The sequence below is a fragment of the Myripristis murdjan genome, chromosome 16, assembly GCF_902150065.1.
Source record: "Myripristis murdjan chromosome 16, fMyrMur1.1, whole genome shotgun sequence".
In the NCBI taxonomy this organism is placed as follows: domain Eukaryota; kingdom Metazoa; phylum Chordata; class Actinopteri; order Holocentriformes; family Holocentridae; genus Myripristis; species Myripristis murdjan.
Genome location: NC_043995.1, coordinates 30,180,174 through 30,199,226, shown reverse-complemented (window position 1 = coordinate 30,199,226; position 19,053 = coordinate 30,180,174). Strand labels below are relative to the sequence as shown.

Genomic DNA, 19,053 nt, shown 5'->3' with positions numbered 1-19,053 from the left:
GGTCAAAGAGCAATCGTCCTTTGTCGAGCATGAACGTGCTCACTAATTCATGCATCGGATTTTTTTGATATCTCCTGTGCAAACATGACATTTTGGCTTGAGGGTGGTCTTACACAGACCATCAGGCCCCCGAAACCGACAGGGTTCATCTGCTGAGGAGCATGAATGTGCTCGCCCCAGATTTCATGGTAATCCACCCAGCAGATTTTATGATCTGTTGCCTCGCAGATCGACTAACAGGCCAAACATCCTCAGGCCCAACCAGTCAGCTGGGCAGACAGAAAGAGCCTGATTAATAAAATTTAAATAAGTCTGAGTTACATGGTTCAGCAACCTGTCACTTAGGGACAAGAACAGCCTGAACAGAGTTGTGAAAATCTGTTCCAAGATCATTGGACTTAAGCAGAGAGAGTCTATGGGAACAACTGGTTCTGAGGAGGTCACACAGCATTTTAAGTACTTCCGGTGTTGCGCCAAGGTACGTATCCCCGATAAGAATTGTGTCCCCTGTGCTCAAGTTTTATCCACGAGCTTTTGCAGAGGGTTAAGGTTAGGGTTAGGATTAGGTTTAGGGTTAGTGTTAGCAAATTTTATGCAGTTGCTTTGATTGAAACCCCATGTTTTAATCAGCAAAACCGGACAGGGGACACAATTTTTTTCGGGGATACGTACCTTGGGATAACGCCGGGCTCGTTTTAGCAGGTGAATTTTCACTATTGCTTTCAGGGCGTTGTTATGCCCAACCTGCTTGCAAGGGTAATCGCTTTTCAAAGTCCTTCAACCCCTCTGCTGTCCGATTGCTAAACATTTCCTCATGAATTGTATTGTGTGTATTGTGCATTGAGTACTGTGTACCCTTATGTACTTTATCATCCTGTTCATATTATTATCATATTCCTATTTTTAATGAACATATGTATTGGTGTTTTGTTCACATTTTAACGTAATTTATCATGGCGACTAGCAAATTTACACAGCTATCAATTTTCTGTCTATGTTTCATGTGTTGTTGTGCGAGCTGTCAATGAAATTGCCCTTAAAGGGATTAATGAAGTTGTCTTGAATCTTGAATCTTGAAGGGAGCTTTAACGTCCCGGGACAGTTGGAATGCTGTTTAAAAGACACCCCGAAAAATCTGGAGAAAATACAGACACTTTATTAAGTTTTTGGGGTAAAATCAAATTTAAGGATGTGAAATTGCCTTAAATTTACTTAATCTACTGTTAACCCATTAAAAGAAAATTAATCAGCTTAGTTTTGGCCTGGGATGATCTAAATGACATTCCAGATGCTTTTCAGCTCCGGCACAAACCCATTTTGATCTTTACATGATGTCAAATTTTGCATATTCATTTATTTGGGTTATTTGGCTGATATAAAAAAAAAAAAAAAAAAAAAAAAGATGATGCTTCCTCATTTTCATAAAATTGTTAATCTCCTGTGGTTGAGTTTTAAAGCTGAGGACACACACTTTCGAAATGAAAAGCTGTGTTTTCTTGTTTAGTCATGTCACAAAAATGCACACAGGTCTATGCTGGCTGGGAAGAAAAAAGGGGGAAGCTACACGGTATTTGCATCATTCAACCACATCATCAGCAGATCAGCAGTGATGTGTGTGTGTGTGAGCAGGAAGAGGTGAGAGAGACCATGTGACATTTTCTCATAAATAGGAACCAGGAAAAAACAAGTGAACGGGTTCAATAGACGCACCTCAGAGAGCCGAAATGCGTCCGACTAATCAAGGCAAGTCGAACCGTATTTTACATTATTTTTTCTATTTCCACTCATCCACTGTCATTTTATACGTTAATACTGAAGTTGGTTAGTTACTGAATCGCTTTTAGATCCTGCTGCTTTTACTTTCGTTTTTGTTTGTTAAGAATTTAGTGTAGAGATGTGGAGATCACTTTCATGTTCCTATGAAATCGACACGGTGACTAATAGAGACTTTATAGCTGCTATAATACACCTTACTGCGGTTTCCTATCTCCTGCCTTAGATATTATAGCAAGGTTTATAGTTATTATAGGACTGTTATGGTTCTCCTTTTCTGAGGCTTAAATGAACAGATGGATGTTTAAAATGTACAGGTGATGTGATTGCAGCCTGATAGGCGCTGCCAGTAGTTTGGATTAAATTCAGCACTGTTAGTTTTGATTACAGCTCACATTAGGACAGCCTAAAGTTGTTCACCATCAGTGTAATTGCCACCATTAGTGTCTACATTTAGTTAAAGGTGCAGTCCTGCCTTGTGAGACACTCCAACTGAGGATAAGCACTCTTTATTGCTCTCATCAACATCCTTGTTTGCTTCTTTTACTAAAACTCTGATTGTGTGTGACTTAATTTAAAAAAAAAAAAAAAAAACTCCAGGTTGGAGTGTCTGTCAGTGTCCCGCATAGTGTCCCTTTGAGCCTGTGAACCTTCTCGTGTCATTTCCAGTCACAAAATTTGATGAGGAAGTAAACTAAAGTCTAAACTGATCCATTTGGCTTTTTTTTTTTTTTTTTGCTTGTTCAATAGTTTCAATACCGGTCTTGTGATAGCTGAATCACCAGAACTTTATCGACACTGTAATAGGCTTGAATTTGTGGAAGTGATACTCAAGATGGTTTTACTCAGAACTATGCCAAGTTCACATCATCTAACATTTTAATGGACACACAGACATACACACACGTACACACACGGTATCACAGTATGAAAGTAAAGCCTTATCAGCATAGACTCTTTCTAAAACCAGGGTTACAGAGTGCTTTACATTAAAAAAGAAAAAAACAGGATGAAGTTTAAGAGAACAGTCATAAATATAAACAGTACATGCATACATACCTATTGCTAAAACTTACAAACTTCCACATAAAACATTTACAAGAGTGAAATAAAAGCAAGACAGTCCACCGGCTCCGTGGTCCCACCCTGCACTAAGGCCATCTTGCTGCTGTCACGGAGGCCTACCTAAGTGCCTTTGGCTTGGGCCGTCCTTTTTGGCACTCCATCGGACCTCGTCGGCAACAACGCAGCCGCTGGTCTTCGAACCAACAGCGGTCCACGCTCCTGGACAGCGCCAAGGTTTTTGCACCATAAGGATTAGGGTGCCAAATCCAACCGGCATTCTTACTTTTTTTGTGTCCAAACCCAACCCGAGCCCCAGAATTTGCTCATCCTGCATCGCTGGATTAGATTTACCGCCTGAAATAACCTATGTGTTTTCTTCAGCGTCGTCACGTAAACTCATCATAGAGGAAGCTGCCCAGAAAAGTGTGTAGTGTGTAGCCATGGTAACGCGGCGGCTTCATGGGTGACATCTTGTGGTGGTGAATCTTGTTCAACAACGCCGTCCTGTTGTTACGTTCAACCTGTTGGTTAACACAGCAGTAAATGACACACATGAGTTTGTGCTGTCAAAGGGAGAAGTTGCTGGTTTCTGGTTCCCCACCAGCTCCACAACATAAACATCAAGACAGCACCACACCTCTAGAAACCACAAAATAAAAAAAACTTAAGGCATTTTCTTAAAGTGCCTGTGTTTTCAGATGATCTCATTTCAAGTTGAACACGGTCCCAGAGTTTAAATCATACATGCATATATGGCATTATAGAGAAAACCATTCCTCCAAGTTACCAGAAACTAAAATCCAACTTGACAGTCATGAGGGAACTTTTGACAGACGTGTTCATGCTGCTTGTTTCGTGAGTTGTCATGTGGACTACCTGCAGGCTAAATGTGAAAACCACTTCCCCCTCATATATCAACTATATCTCCAACCACAGACAGAAAAAAAAAGAGAAAAAAAAAACAGGTTCCTGCACTTAATGTGTTATTTTACAGGTAGAACACTGTGTCAAACCTCTCCATGCTGTGGTTTGTTTCAGTTTTGCCTAAAAGTGTCTGTTGCCACCACTGACTTTTAAAAACTGTTATAAGTGGTATATGTGACGTTGCTCCGCCACAGCTATGACCTGGTTTTCTGGACCTGATTCAAATCGGTGAGAAACTGCTTGTTGTTTCAGTTGAAATCCACTTCCTTGTTGTGAGGCCAACAGCATGAAAAACTGCACATACAACATTTACATGTAAATGATGAGCGTGTTTTGATAAAGAAACAGCATTCTTCCAGTTTATCCGCATTCAGATCAAGTTCCTTGTATCACTACAACAGTACACTGGAGTTTAAGTTCCTAAAACATTTCTTGGAAGTGCAGAAATCTCATTAGTTGAGTTAAACCTCAGTGGGCGGAGCCAAAAAGAAGCACTTGTATAAACAAATCAAGTGAAAAAGAAGAGTTAAGATAAGAGGTAACTAATATAATGAAGCCTAGTTAAAGTTAAAAAAGTGGTGGTGCACTGTGAATGGAGAGCTGTCTGTATCTTTTTTGGGGAAAAAACGAATTCTTTCCGCAGTTTTTGCTGTTTAAGTAATAAAGGATCATCAGATCTACATCCTCTTGTGTCTTATTCACTTAACGAATTTTTTTCTATAGTGGCAAAATAAAAGATAAAGTTTGAAAATGCAAATTTTTAGAAATCTGTGTATTCGTAACAGTGTGAAATTAAGCCTTAAGTTTATATATTATATTTTATGGCATATCAGAGTAACTAAACATTATTACAACATACATCAGAACTTAAAATTCTTGTTGGGCTATTATAATTATATAATTATATACTTTTAGTGTGTCTGACGGAGTTGACACAAATCAAATTTCTAAGGTAAACATGTGAATTTGTTAAAAATGTTTTTAACCTCCAGCCTGCACCTTTACATGGTTAAATAGCACAGATCTTTATCTACATGAATATTAACTCTAATCAATATAGTGTACATTTCCAAAAAAAGTTTTTCATAAAGTGTTTTGTCCCGACTCTCAAGAATCAGTGCTGTATATGTGTTGTCATTTGGTTTCCATATTTAGAACACTGGCACACGGGACATCGTGTTGGCGTCTCCTCATTTGCATAAAGTTGCATAAAGGGACGTCCAGCTCGACTTTCCACCTGTGGAAACTTTTAAACGATCCATTTCTTGACTCAGATTTTTCAGAAACACATTTTGGTGAATCATTTTCGCATTTTAAAAGAAAGTTTTCCGAAAGAGTCCGGGAATCCGGGAGAGGCGGCCCACTCGTGATGCGTTCCTCCAATCAGGCAGGGAGGGAGTGTTTGCATTTGTTGAGCATTTGTTGTAAGAGAGAGCAACTGTCAATCATCAGGTGTGGTCACATGTGTCTTAGCTTTTAGGAGCAGCGGACATCCACAGAGCAGCGCCAGTGCCTTGCTCAAGGGCACTGACAGGAGCATCCACCTGTGTTTGTCATCTATGTTACCACCAAGTGAAAAAATGCAGCCGAGCTCTACTTAAAGGTGCACCGTGCAAAATGAATGACAGTCGTCTGACGTGGAGACAAAAATGAGGAACAGGCACTTTTTTTTTTTTTTATCAGTGAGTCGGTCTTATGATGAGAACCACAAAGACTCAATATACAGGCTTATTTCACATTTTTTATCAGCTGATACTGAAGGGTCAGAACTTCAATCAACCCTCTGAAATTTTGCATAATGCACCTTTAATTATTTTGGTTAGTTAGTTAGTTACCCCACAGCTCACCCTCCAAATTCAAATCAGCCGTAACAGCCCTCCAAGATTATCAATGCCATGATCATGATTAAAAAACAACAACAACAAAAAAAAAAGCAATATAATTTTTAATTTCGGCCACATATCGGCTGCGTTCACACTGAGGCTGAAAGCGACCTGATTCTGTTTCATCACATCTGATCTTTTTTCCTCGGCTGCTCACATTCGTCTTCAATTTGTATCTGCCATCAACGTGGACAGGTCTCCGTCATTCACAACAAACGTGATGCTGAGCAACAACAAAATGCCATTTACATGACGTTTATTTTATTTTATTTATTTATTTTTTTTTTTTGTGGTGAGGAAGAAGGAAGGGCTTGGACTGAAGCATCGTCCTTATTGAATTGACAGCCTCCCGTCTCCCTGACGATGTCACAGCTGTCCTCCACTTTTTATTTTGTCCAACACACTGCTGACAGCGGATTAATAATGACGTCTGATTTAGGACCAATAGATCCATGGCCCAAATCACAATTTAAAATTCCAGATTCAGTGTTTTTTTGACACTTTTTTTTGACACTTTTACATAAAAAAATTGAGTAAAAAATCAGACGGACTCTTTACTGGCTGTTTGACCGTCGCCTTTGACTGGAGTTCATTCTTTGTCATCCAGATTTGTTTCTCGTCTTTATTTATTTTTTGCTCAACCCACTGATATTCAACACAACTCATGGTATTATTTCTGCTCTACCTTTGAGAAGTAAGAGGGTTTGTGTGTTTTATCAGCTGCTCATTTGCCACTCATGACTCAGATCTCGATCTCTCTGCCAGGAATTCGTTTAGCGGCCGTCGTGTCGCTAAAGGTCAGAGGATATCCTGTGGTTTGAAGTGGCTCATGTCTCTCTGTGTGCACAGGCCTGACGGTGGGAAGCCTGCTGCTCGTCTCGCTGTGTGCCGGGGCAGCGGCCATGTTTGAATCCAAGCTGGACCTCCACTGGGACATGTGGAAGAAGACACACGGCAAGAAGTACCAGACGGAGGTGAGGAGCTGAAGAGCCTGAGTGAACTCACCTGTAGCCCTGTTTTCTGTTTCCTTAATGAATTCAGACTCTCTCTAGTAGCCAAATTTTAAAGGCTAGTAGGTGGGAAGCTTTATTTTCTTTCAAGGATTCAAGGATTCAAGGAACTTTATTGTCATACCAGCTCACATTTACATGCTAGTGGTACGAAATTAGAACTCAGGTCCCGTATAAGCCTAAATAAATAAATAAAGCAAGGTAAAAAAGAAGTGTAATATAGATATAATATATATAGAATATAGATATAGTATAAACAGTATATAAACAATATGTGTGAATATAAACAGTATGTATAACTATAAACAGTATATATAATAAATATAAACAGCGTATATAAATATAAATAGTATATATATATATATATATATATATTATAATAAATATAATAAACAGCGTATATAAATATAATATATATATATATAAATAAACAGCCTATGTATATAAGTAGTATATGTATAATAAATATAAAATATATATATATGAACAATAAATATAAATATAAAGAAAAATATAAACAGCCTATATAAATATAAATATAAACGGTATATATATATATATATATATATATATATATACATACATATATATACACATATATAAACATGTATATGAATATAAAATGGACCAAGCCACAGAACCTGACGCCCGTACTGGGATTCAGGAGCTGCTTCCTTAAATGTGCATGAATGAATGTTCAGAGAATAACTGCTGGGGTGTGCGTGTGTTCTTGGAGGTGGAGGAGCTGGGCCGCAGGGAATTGTGGGAAAGGAACTTGATGCTCATCACCATCCACAACCTGGAGGCCTCCATGGGTCTGCACAGCTACGACCTCAGCATGAACCACATGGAGACTTGGTAAGGGACGCTCGTTTTGGAGATAAAATACACAATGAATACGGTTTTCATGTTTATCTGCCAAAAAAAGATCAAATTCCTTTTCTCTGGTGATTGCTTCTTATTGCACTGCCACCATTTACCATCATAAAAGCACAGGTTTGTGTATGGATCCTGATTGGGCCGGAGCCAAAGTCACAACACAAGTCAAGCATGTTTGCAGTTTTTCAGACAGGAAATTAGATCAACTCGAAAAGCAAAGAAGGAACTCTGATCGAAATATAAATAAAATATTTTAATGGAAATGGCTCCTTACATTCATGTGTGATCTCAAGGGATTTCCTGGTTAAATAAAGGTTAAATGAAAAATAAATAAATAAATGTGTGGCCACTGCATTCAGGCCATAACTTAGTTTGGTTAAAACACATTTTCACAGGTACTGCAGGTACCTCTCCTGTCTCGTAGCCCGAAAGCGGAGCTGCGGTTCTGCTTTTGAGAGTTGAACTAAACCAACAGGATTATTTCAGCCTCCACAGCAGCTCCGTCTGCAGTCTGCTGTGAATGTGACTCTGCAGTTTCAGCGGATTACACCAGTAATGACACAACACGGGAAAGAGTGAGATTTTTAAATTTAATCCCAACTTTTACGAATCAATAATGACAGACCCGACCTGATGAAGCTTTTATAAGACTGATTAAAGATGCAAATAATATATATATATATATTTTTTTACATCTGTGCACAGTAAAGCAAGGCAAGGCACATTTCAGCGACAAGGCAATTCAGAGTGCTTTGCATAGAGCATAAAGGCATTAAACAATATAAAAGCAACACAAGAAAACATACATAAAAACAATTAATAAAAGAAGCTAAAAGGAGAATAAGAAGAGGAAGTTAAAATTACAGTGCAGTGTAAAATATGAAACCTTAATGTGGTTTAATGGAAGGCAGCGGCAAACAGAAAAGTCTTCAGCTGTGATTTAAAAGAACTGAGAGTCGCAGCAGATCTACAGTTTCTGGGTTTGTTCCAGACATGTGGAGCATAAAACTAAACGCTGCTTCTCCATGTTTAGTTTTGACTCTGGGGACAAAGCAGACCTGTCCCAGACGACCTAAGAGGTCTGGATGGTTCATAATTTAGCAGCAGATCAGAGATGTATTTTGGCCCTAAACCATTTAGTGCTTTATAGACCAACAGCAATATCTTGAAATCAATTCTTTGACAATAGTAGTAGACAGTAGTAGTAGACAACAGTAGATAAGGAAGGGCTGATGGAGGGAAACAGGGCACTAAATGAGAGCTGTGTCCTGTACAGTGCTGATGTGAAATATATCGGCGTGGGGGAAAAAGATGCAAAGCGATGCTCATTTTCCAAAAGAAATATCTAAATGATTCTTAGGACTGAGCGAGGGCTGTGACGGATTGAGCAACCTGCAGCCGCCTGTGTTATTGTGCAAACCCACGTTCAGATGAACATTTCAACACGGTTCTTGTGTCTCTTGACTTGGGATGAAGACACAGGAGGAGTGTCACAACGAGTGCTTTTGGTTTTGGTTCTGATAGTTTAATAAACTAAACTCATGAAAGACAAGAGTGAAACACACACACATACACACACACACACTGCAGACTCAGGACATGATAACTGGTGTTTAGTTTGAGCCCTTTAACCTCAAGGCCTCCATCACCTCAGCCCGAGTCAGCCGCTTCCACACTATTGGAGTTTTGAGGCGAGTCCAAATCACTTCATTTATGGATTTATTGATCTCGATTTGTGCCGGAGGAGCGCGGCCGATTCCTCCAGGTGAAAAAAACTAAAGTGGAAGTAAACTCACCACCAAGTTGAAACGTCTATATGCTTCGCTCGCTGGAATTGATCTTTTTTTGCGGCTAAGAGGCTGCAGCAGAGTGTGATAGTTCGGCGGTCGGCGCTGGTGCGTTCAGGCCGCGGTCGGAGTTCAGCCCTGCGGAGCGAGAGGCCACGACGCGCCGCCCGTTTCTGATTGGCTGTGATGGCCGGGAGGCACAGAGCCCGGCCGGCGTTAGCCCGTACCGAGAGGTCTTTATCTGACTGACCGCTGTCTTTACTGGGCCACTGGAGTGTGCGCTCGCAAAACTTTGACATGATATCAAATTTAGTATTTTGTTATAATAGTTCATACGCAAGTTCCTGGTTGTTGTGTGAGGACAGCAAGTCCAACAGTCCTGATTTTTCTTTATAAATCATGATGGTTAAATTAATTAAAAAAACAAAAAAAAAAACCTGATTTGAAGACCTGCTTTCATTTATTTATCTGGGACCCTGTTAGGCTGTTCTGAGCCGGCAGTAGGTCTCTTCCTGGGGTCACACCAGAAAACATTACATCATAACACAAAACATTACATCATAAAGAAAAAGAGTTAACTGCTAAAAAACAAACAACTTGAAAAAGACAACAATAAACCCTTCAATAATGATATTTATGTCCATGCCTGTCATGTAACGGCTTCCTGCAGCCGCATAATGTTTGTTAAAGCTCAGGTTTTTCTGGCAAATGATATGAAATGTAATAACTGTGCAAAATATTTATGGAAGAACAGCATGCAAACACCCCTGAAACACTAATAGTAAAAATAACTATTAGTAACGACATTCCTGGTGTTTTTTTTTTTTTGTTTGTTTGTTTTTTTTGTCTGTTATTACTTATTTTGGTATCCAGTCAAGTCAGACCTTTGCTTGGTTTCCTGCTTCCTGTCTGACTTTCACTCCAGCAGTCCAGCCATGTTTATTGTAACAACTCTGATAATTCAGTGTTGTGTCATTTGGTTGAGAAAAAAAACAGAAAACAAACAAACACATGACATGTCGGTGTATTTTATTTGACTTTTGTCCCGAGGTCCACGTCTCTCTCGTTGGACGGACAGGAGCTGGTGGTGTCGTCTGTTCTTGTCAAACCCATCAGTTTTGCTCCAAAATGAGCCAATAAAAAGCAGCACATGCTCTCAGAAAAAGATTTATTTCTTTTGGTGGCACAAAATAAATATAAAAATATATATTATAGTAAGAGTTGGGATGTTTTTGTGGCCAAAATAATGACACTAAGTTTCAGGGTTGTTAAATCATAAAGTAGTAATTGTTTTTCCCCCAAATTAATGTTCCCTACAGTTGCGGAATATCTGTGATATCTTAAAAAAACATTTAAAGGTGCATTTCACACAGGTGGAAATACAGGAAATGTGTTCATCAATTCTCTCAAAAGGTCAGAAAACACCAGGGAACTTTCCAAAAGAGGAATGTACAGTGTTTTCTGTTTCACAAATGAACGACGTCGGCTTTAATCCAAATGAAGTGAAAACCAAACTGGTTCCCACTTTGTGTCTTTTCTGAACTGAAAAAAACAAAAACAAAAAATGGCAGAGCTGGATTTTTTGGGGTCCTGAGTTTGTTGTCATCTTCCCTGCAGAGCCCAGAGGAGATTCTCCAGTCCTTTGCCACGCTCCGTGTTCCCTCTGACCTCCAGAGGGCGCCGTCTGCTTTCGTGGGAGCAACCGGAGCCTCAGTGCCAGACAGCATCGACTGGAGGCAGAAAGGCTGCGTCACTTCAGTCAAAATGCAGGTAAAAGCAGAGAGGCTCGGCGTGTGAACCGGGCACGATCGGTCCACGCTTGCGGTCAGGGCAGAAGCAGAAAACAGAAAATGTCACAATAATCCTCTTTGTCCCGAGAGTTTCATTTCCCCTCCTCGTCATCCTGTTTGTCGCTCACATTTCTTCACCACAAGTGTCTCTGTTGCAAGTCGCCGGCCACATCCAGGCTCGGCGGCGGGCTCTGCAGAGGTGCCAGACGGCAGCCTGACACGCGTTAACACCACAAAGGCCAAGCGGAGCGCTGGCCTTTCCTCTGGCCTTTCTGGATTTTTCAGACTGAAACGTCTCCGCTTTCAAACTGACCCTCCATGACCTGCACAGAGTTCAAAATCACAGCTTGTTCTTATTATCTTAACATCCATACAGTCCACTGGCCTTTTTACTGTTAAAATACACATAAATTTATAGCTCTTCATGCATTTTTTTTTTTTTAATACTCACACATCTACGTCTAAAATTCCTCTCTTTTATAAACACAAAGAGAAGAATTTTAGGTTGAAAAAGTGTTTCTGAACTGCTCAATAAGATTAAATTTGAAATTAAAGTTTCACTGACGCAGAAATACAGGACATTCATAATGCTGGGACAGCATGACCTCACATGCACTGCAAAACAGAGTCCTGCATATATATTAAACAGAGTAAACCGTAACTGTATGAAGTGAAAAAATTTCCAACTGTGCTGTGAATGCACTGATAAACTCCAGCGTATGTAATCATTTAGCGCTGAGTCTAAAAACCTGTTTGAAGCGTCAGATCTTCTTAAGCAACATGTGAGGACAAAGCAACGACTCTGGTATCGAATGTAACGTAATGCAGAATATCAGAGTTTTGGCCGATATATGCACATTATTTTTTTTTTTTTTCCACTTAATTGCAGAGAACATCAAGTCTCTCCCGCAGTGGAATGAACATTTTATTATTCCTGCTCTTATTGTGAAGGCCAGCTGGCAGATGCAGGCATATAATGCAGTGCTTTTCAAAATGCACATATTCCACCGGGCAAAATAAGAAAACCACTTCAACATAAGTTATGTAAAACATGCCATATTTATTATTATTATTATTATTATTATTATTATTATTACTGTTGTTGTTGTTTTATTGTTATTAAACAGCACATTCACAGCCAGGGCAGATTTGACCTGTTTCACATATCAGCATATCATATCGGCAGAAATCTTCATTTCAGACCCATACAATATTACATTTCTAAAGCCAATACTCCTGATAACGATGTCAGGCCGATGTTATGTGCATCCCTAATCCAAAGTCTCGTTTTTATTCAGTAAAATCCTTGAAATACGTTGAATTCCAGTGGACAAAAGGCTCGGCTGTCAGATTTTCCCGTGTTTTAAGAGAAGGCTGATTTTCTCAGGCCACAGTGTGATCGTTGCATTACAGTCATACTAATCCCTCTCTGACTCCAGGGTTCTTGTGGCTCCTGCTGGGCCTTCAGTGCCGCAGGGGCCCTGGAGGGCCAGTTGGCCAAGACCACAGGGAAGCTGGTGGACCTCAGCCCGCAGAACCTGGTGGACTGCTCCGGCAAGTACGGCAACTTGGGCTGCAACGGAGGCTACATGTCCCGGGCCTTCCAGTACGTCATCGACAACCACGGCATCGACTCGGACGCATCGTACCCGTACATCGGAGTGGTGAGTCACTGCTCATTCGGCACAGACACTTTTGTTGGCTGTGTCCGAAATCACTCCCTAATCACTATATAGTGCACTATATAGTGATTACGCCATTTTGTAGGGGTGTCCAAATGTTTAGTGATTATTAATGTTCACTATATAGTCCACTGGATGTATCCCACAATCCACCGCGAAATGTAGTGAACATCCGATGGTCACTAACCAGCAATATATCCCGTCATGCATTGCGGAATGGCGCCGAACAAAGAGCGAAGTCGTGTCCGAAACGGTCTGCTATTGAGTTCACTATATAGTCCACTACATTGAATTCCCTATATAGTGAGTAGGGAGGGGGAGTGAGTGATTTTGGACACAGCCGTTGTGTCTCAAATCGCGCACTTCTGCACTTACTCTTAGTATTTTGAGTGCATAAGTGCGTTCACACTGAAAATACTAACAAAATGCAGTGCACTGCAAATACCCGGATGTACAATCAAAACGGTCAAAAAGTTGAGTGTGGAGCGATGGACACTTCTCACCCTAACGGCACCACTGACCGGAAGGAGCTACCTAAAAAAGCTGAGTTGATTTTTTGTTTTACGACTGTTAATATGTCACTTTATTAAGTTTTAATTTTTTTTCAGGTGAGAAAGTAACGACGTAGATTCCAAATATGTGGTCAGTTTGTCCAAATAACGTCTGTTTGAAAATTGCTTCGACGTTTTCGGATAACTCTCAAGCTAGCGATTGTGCAAAGTACAGTCACTGTTTACAAAAATAAAACTCTAATACCTTAGAAGCAGTGGTGATGCTTTTATTTTGAAGATAGGATGTGTACACGTCTACTTCTGGATAACTTTACCACCGAAAACCAAAGCCGGCCTCGGCTCCGGTCGGCATCAGGCGGGCCAGCCGCGGCTCCGGCCGGTACGACGCCCACCCAGTCAGGTCTGCTGGATCTGACAGGTGAGCGGCCTGATGCCGCGGTCGGCTCGCCTGATGCCGACTGTGGCGATCGTCATTTCCGGTAAGTGCACAACGGGAAGTGCGCCAGTTGAGACATCCTTCACTGTCGAAATCCGCGCACTGTGCCAGTAAGTGTACTGTCAGCTAAGTGTACTGTCAGACAGTGCACTAACGGAAGTGAGACACACCATTTGTTTTGTTTGTTCGTTTTTGGGAGGAAACTATGACAAGGCAAGCCGATGCTTGGTTTAGGAAGTGTGAGAAGTGTCATGTTCAGGCCATTTGACCCACAGATCATTTTTAACGAGTAAGATTCTTGTAAAAAAAAAAAAAAAAAAAAAAAAAAAGCTTGTAATTCACACTTTAGGTTTTTGGCCAAAAGGCGTCTCGTCCTTTATGGCAGGACAGGTCGCCGTTTAAGATTCTGTGACTCTAAAACCCACAAGAACAACCAAAATCTCACAAATTAATAAACGTTAACCCCCCCCACACACACACACTTTTTAAAAAGTTTTATTGCAAAGTAACAAAAATGAAATGTGCCGTGAGGTTACAGAGCCTCAGGGTTTCCATGCACTTTGACAAAGTTTGGGAATTTGACATTTGCGAGTCTGGAAGAGAAACAGCAGTTCAGCTACAGTTTATTACACACATCTGATGCAGCTGCAGACCCACTGTCACGTCCTCGGGGCTCCCACAGGTCATGGAATATCAGGAAAGTCCATTCCAGGCAGGGAAATTTAATAAAATCTAGAGACAAGTCATGGAATATCCTGGAATTTTGTCAGCCTCTCAGTTCATTGATTTATTGCCTCACCAAACACAAGGGTTATTTTCCATTGTGTTCATGTTGTTTTCACTTCCCCTGCAGAATAAAACAGAACAATAACTTTAATTAAACCTCTGAACCTCTGAAAGTGTGATTATGATTTTGGTTGAGGAAAAAAAAAAACTGTCATGTTACAAGATGTAGCTGCTGGAAATTTGACATTTTAGTCCTGGAAGGTCATGGAAAAATCGGGTAATTTTACATTAGACAGAGTGGGAAGCCCTGTGTCATGCACTGTGGTGTCTGTGACAGTCATATCACTTTTTGAAATGGAAAACGTGTAGGAATCCTGCATTAAATCTCTACTGTGAATGAATTCCTGATGTTGGCGACAACAGGAGTGTGTGTGTGTGTGTGTGTGTGTGTGTGTGAGCGGCAGTGCGAGGTGCAGAGCTGCACTTTCCCTCTCACTTGTCTGAGGTCTGGTGTCAACGTCCCTCTGGAGCGACAAGAGCTAAATCCAAGTGGACATCGTGTCTCACCTCCGGCTCCGTCCGGGGGGAGGAGGAGGGCGGCTCCGGGACGCCACGAGCCTCCGTGACGCAGCCGCGGTCTAAACGAATCAAACACACAGGACATGGTGTGAGGCGACCACTTCGTCCTAAACATAATCCCAATAACTTTGAAAAACCAAATTACCAAATTACCAAAAGCACATAAAGCACATAAGCAAATAAAAGGTAAACACTCGTGCACAGAATCAAGTGCAAGAGTGGAAGTAAAGTTAAGTGTTTGTTAGGTATTTTTGTATTACTTTTTGAAGTAAGTATCTTACTTAAGTCAGATTTAGCATCAGAAAGTGACAAACTGGGTTTCCTTTCCGGAGAAGAGAAGAGGAATCTGCCCTCACTTTGTTTGCCACCTTTTATTTTTCATTTTTCCACTTCAGAGAATCCATGACTTTTACTCTCACTACGTCTTACATCACACACTTTTACTTTTACAGAAGCATTTTTTTTTTTACACCAGGGCTTTTACTTCTACTTAAGTGCAATGTTGGCAAAGTAAAACTTCTTCTGCTTGAGAAGGAGGGTCGCTTTCCTCTCCCCCCTTTCCCTCAGCACCCCGGCCAGGTTTCCTGTGTCGGTGTTCACTTTGGTGAATCTGCTCTCACGCTGTGCTTCGCTAAACGCTCACCCGAGTCTCACCCCGCTGTCTTCTCCCCTCAGCAACAGCAGTGCCGCTACAACCCCGCGTACCGCGCCGCCAACTGCTCCAGCTACAACTTCGTGGCCGAGGGCAGCGAGGAGGCGCTGAAGGAGGCGGTGGCCACCATCGGACCCATCTCCGTGGCGATTGACGCCACGCGGCCCAGATTTGCTTTCTTCCACAGCGGTACGTGAACGCAGCGCCGGCTTTTATTGGCTTGAATGTAAAAACGGCACGTGCAGAGAAAGCTGGAGGTTTGATTCCCAGCAGAAGTGACCATGAGCAACAAGACGAACACCAACCTACCTGCTCACTCAGCCCTCTGATTATTTTATAGATTATATTTATAGATACAGCTATAAATCCTAATAATAGTAGCATTTATTCCCCTAACTTACCTCATAAGTCACCTATATAAATCTAGAGTCAACTGAAAAAGGCATGCATAAAAATAAATACATAAATAACTAAGGGCAACTGGAAGCCATAAAATGAATATCCTGTATGAAAAAAAACACACATTTTAAAGAAAATAGATCATAAATCTAAGTTTTTTTTGTTAACTTTTCAACTTCAGCTAACTGCTTTTCATCTGCCCGTCCCGTGTGGTTTCAGGGGTGTACGACGACCCGTCCTGCACGCAGCGGGTGAACCACGGCGTGCTGGCCGTGGGCTACGGCTCGCTGAACGGACAGGACTTCTGGCTGGTGAAGAACAGGTGAGGGGATTTCGCACTTCACATTTCCATTCACTGTTTTCATCCTCCAAACCCCATCTGCTCCATACATACACAGCCAGCGGACGCACGCTCCCCCATCTATATGACAGTCCTCCATCTGTTCCCCTGTGTGTATGTGTGTGTGTGTGTGTGTGTGTGTGTGTGTGTTTTTCTCGGTGTATTGAGGACAATGGGGATGTGAAACAGGGAAGTCGGGCCCAACAGGAAGGTGCACAGAGTCAACAAGCCAAGCCCAGCTGATGTGTCAGGGTCAGGGTTTAGGTTCCTGCTGACACACTCATTCAGAGCAACGGACTGGTGGAATTGAAAATAAAAATAATAATGATACTAGAGAGGAATTGTAACTTGGAAATAGCCTGGAAAGCATCATCACAGGTTCCCTCAGTCTGCATGCTCCATGCACATTGACCATTTTCATCATCAACTGCATCTGAGGAGACAGCTAGTGTTATTTAAACAAAGAATTTTGACCTTGTTTTAATAAAAAGTTGTATTTGAGCTTTTATTAAATGACCTGCAGACTGATACAGTTAATAAATGAAGTCACATTAGCTCTGGCTGATGGAGCCCTGTTTGTCTGCGGAGCTGTTTCAGGCGAGCTTGGAGACTTTTAGCAGATTTCTGCACGCCACTCGCCAACTTCACTTCCTGTGGAAACAGAGAAACTGCAGAGTTCCCTGTCATTCAGAACCGAATCTTATCTTTTATCCTTTTCCTGCAATTTTTCCTTCACGAATCTGCCTGACGTAGTTCTGTAAAATTACTCACCATTTCGTTTTGGAGCTGCGACATTTTCAATTTGTCATTTTTCAGATATTACTTGTTGCATGATTTACGTTAGAGTGTCAATATGATGCATTGGGATGAATCACCTGCACATGCAATCACTGGTAGATTATTCACTTTTTTTTTTTTCCAATAAATCTCACAAAAACATGCTCCACATTTTTTTAAATATAATTCTGTGGTTTGTCTGGTGTCTCTGTGCAGCTGGGGAAAAGGCTTTGGAGACCAGGGCTTCATCCGGATGGTGCGCAACAAGAACAACCAGTGTGGCATCGCTCGCTACGCCACCTACCCCATCATGTAGTTCCGCACCGGCCAGGGGAACTGAACTCAGTCGAAGGCGGATTATAAACGCCGTCTGTGTTTTTTAAGGGTTTTACTGTCATCTTACGTTGATTTTTATATTTTTTCCAAATGTTTTAATTGTCTTTATCGCACATTTTAAGCTGCAAATATCAGGGCTGGCTGGTTTTAAAATACTAAGGTTTTCTACCAAAGTAAATTTTATGCAATTTCATTTTTTTTTTTTTATTATTTTAGACGGACAAATCTAGCTCTGCATCTCTATTCATTGTGATGTGGAGATGTCTTAATGCGTAGAGACACGTGTGTGTTTGCTTACCTGTGTGTGTCTGTATGGGTATGGGTGTGTGTGTGTGTGTGTGTGTGTGTGTGTGTGTGTGTTTCTGGGAAAGTGTGTAATAGAGAAGTGGCAGCAGAGGCAGTGTTTCTGTTTTCTGCGCCTCACTGACTTGGGATCAATAGATCAGTTTATTGACTGAGCCAATTGGCGTTTCAATAAATATCAAATCTGGGAAAACGCAGCGTCTGCTTACATTTTACATGCATACAGACACTTTGCATTGCATAAGAAAATAGATTTTTTTTTTTTAGCAACGCAAAATCGGTGAAGGTTTCCCTCTGCCAGTCCTTTCATCACGTAAAGACTAAGTCAACATTTACATTAATTTCCTAAAATTCAGTGCAGTCCTTTAAAATCTGCTAACCCACCTACTAATTTCATAAATACAGGATTTGATATAGAGTTTTAAAATCCCATGATGGTCTAAATGCTGCTTGAGAGGCTTTTCCACCCTGCAAAGAATTTAGATTTAGTAATTTCGTATTTAAATTGATGTTATCTTAACACAAAATATGAGAAATAACCGGCTTGAAACCAGAAATACTGATGTATGAGCCTTTGTAAACGTGGATCGCTCGAACTCTTAATGCCCCCTGATGTGCCTCTGATGCGTCTCGCTCTGCCCCCCCCCCTCCTCCCCTCCCCCCTCCTTCGCCGCCGCCAAGGTCAGAATGAAGTCAGCCGACCAGAAAACACCGTTGGGTTACAAATGAGTCATTTTTATTTTTTTAGTGCAACATCACAACAAACAATTTTCACATGAGGTATTCAAAGGGATTTTCTTTAGTTGTTGATACAAAATGTCCCACCATGATTGACGTTTAAAGTGTTGTGTATCTTTTTTAAAGCCTTTGGTTGGTTAGCCACATTCATTAGTAAGTCTAACACATGGACAAGAATGGCACGATAAAGCATGGTGGGTCGGGTCCGAGCCGAGGAAACTCAGACTTAGTCAAATATAATATTTCCCTCGGCTCTTCCCCGTTTAAAGCTTTTTGTATGGATTTCATTAATTCCTACTTACAACAGTGGGATCAAACAGTATTTCAACTACACTAAACATCTTGGAAAAACAAGGGCGGGAGGGGGTGGTTTTACAAATGTGGAAAAATAGCTTCTGTCTCCTCTGACCTTTTTTTTTTTTGGGATGAGCGCTTGATTCTTGGGCTTTTCTGTTACAGCAA

At 41.1% G+C, this 19,053-nt stretch overlaps 1 protein-coding gene across 1 annotated transcript; it reads left to right on the top strand.

The window, feature by feature from the left end:
* Nucleotides 1-1,724: 1,724 nt before the first annotated feature.
* Nucleotides 1,725-18,046, top strand: LOC115374320 (cathepsin L1-like). Its single transcript, XM_030073176.1, has 8 exons — nt 1,725-1,743; nt 6,495-6,599; nt 7,392-7,513; nt 10,939-11,091; nt 12,551-12,775; nt 15,722-15,887; nt 16,317-16,419; nt 17,431-18,046. The coding sequence occupies exons 1-8, from the start codon at nt 1,725-1,727 to the stop codon at nt 17,528-17,530; spliced, it is 993 nt and encodes a 330-aa protein (XP_029929036.1). The 3' UTR covers nt 17,531-18,046.
* Nucleotides 18,047-19,053: the final 1,007 nt, after the last annotated feature.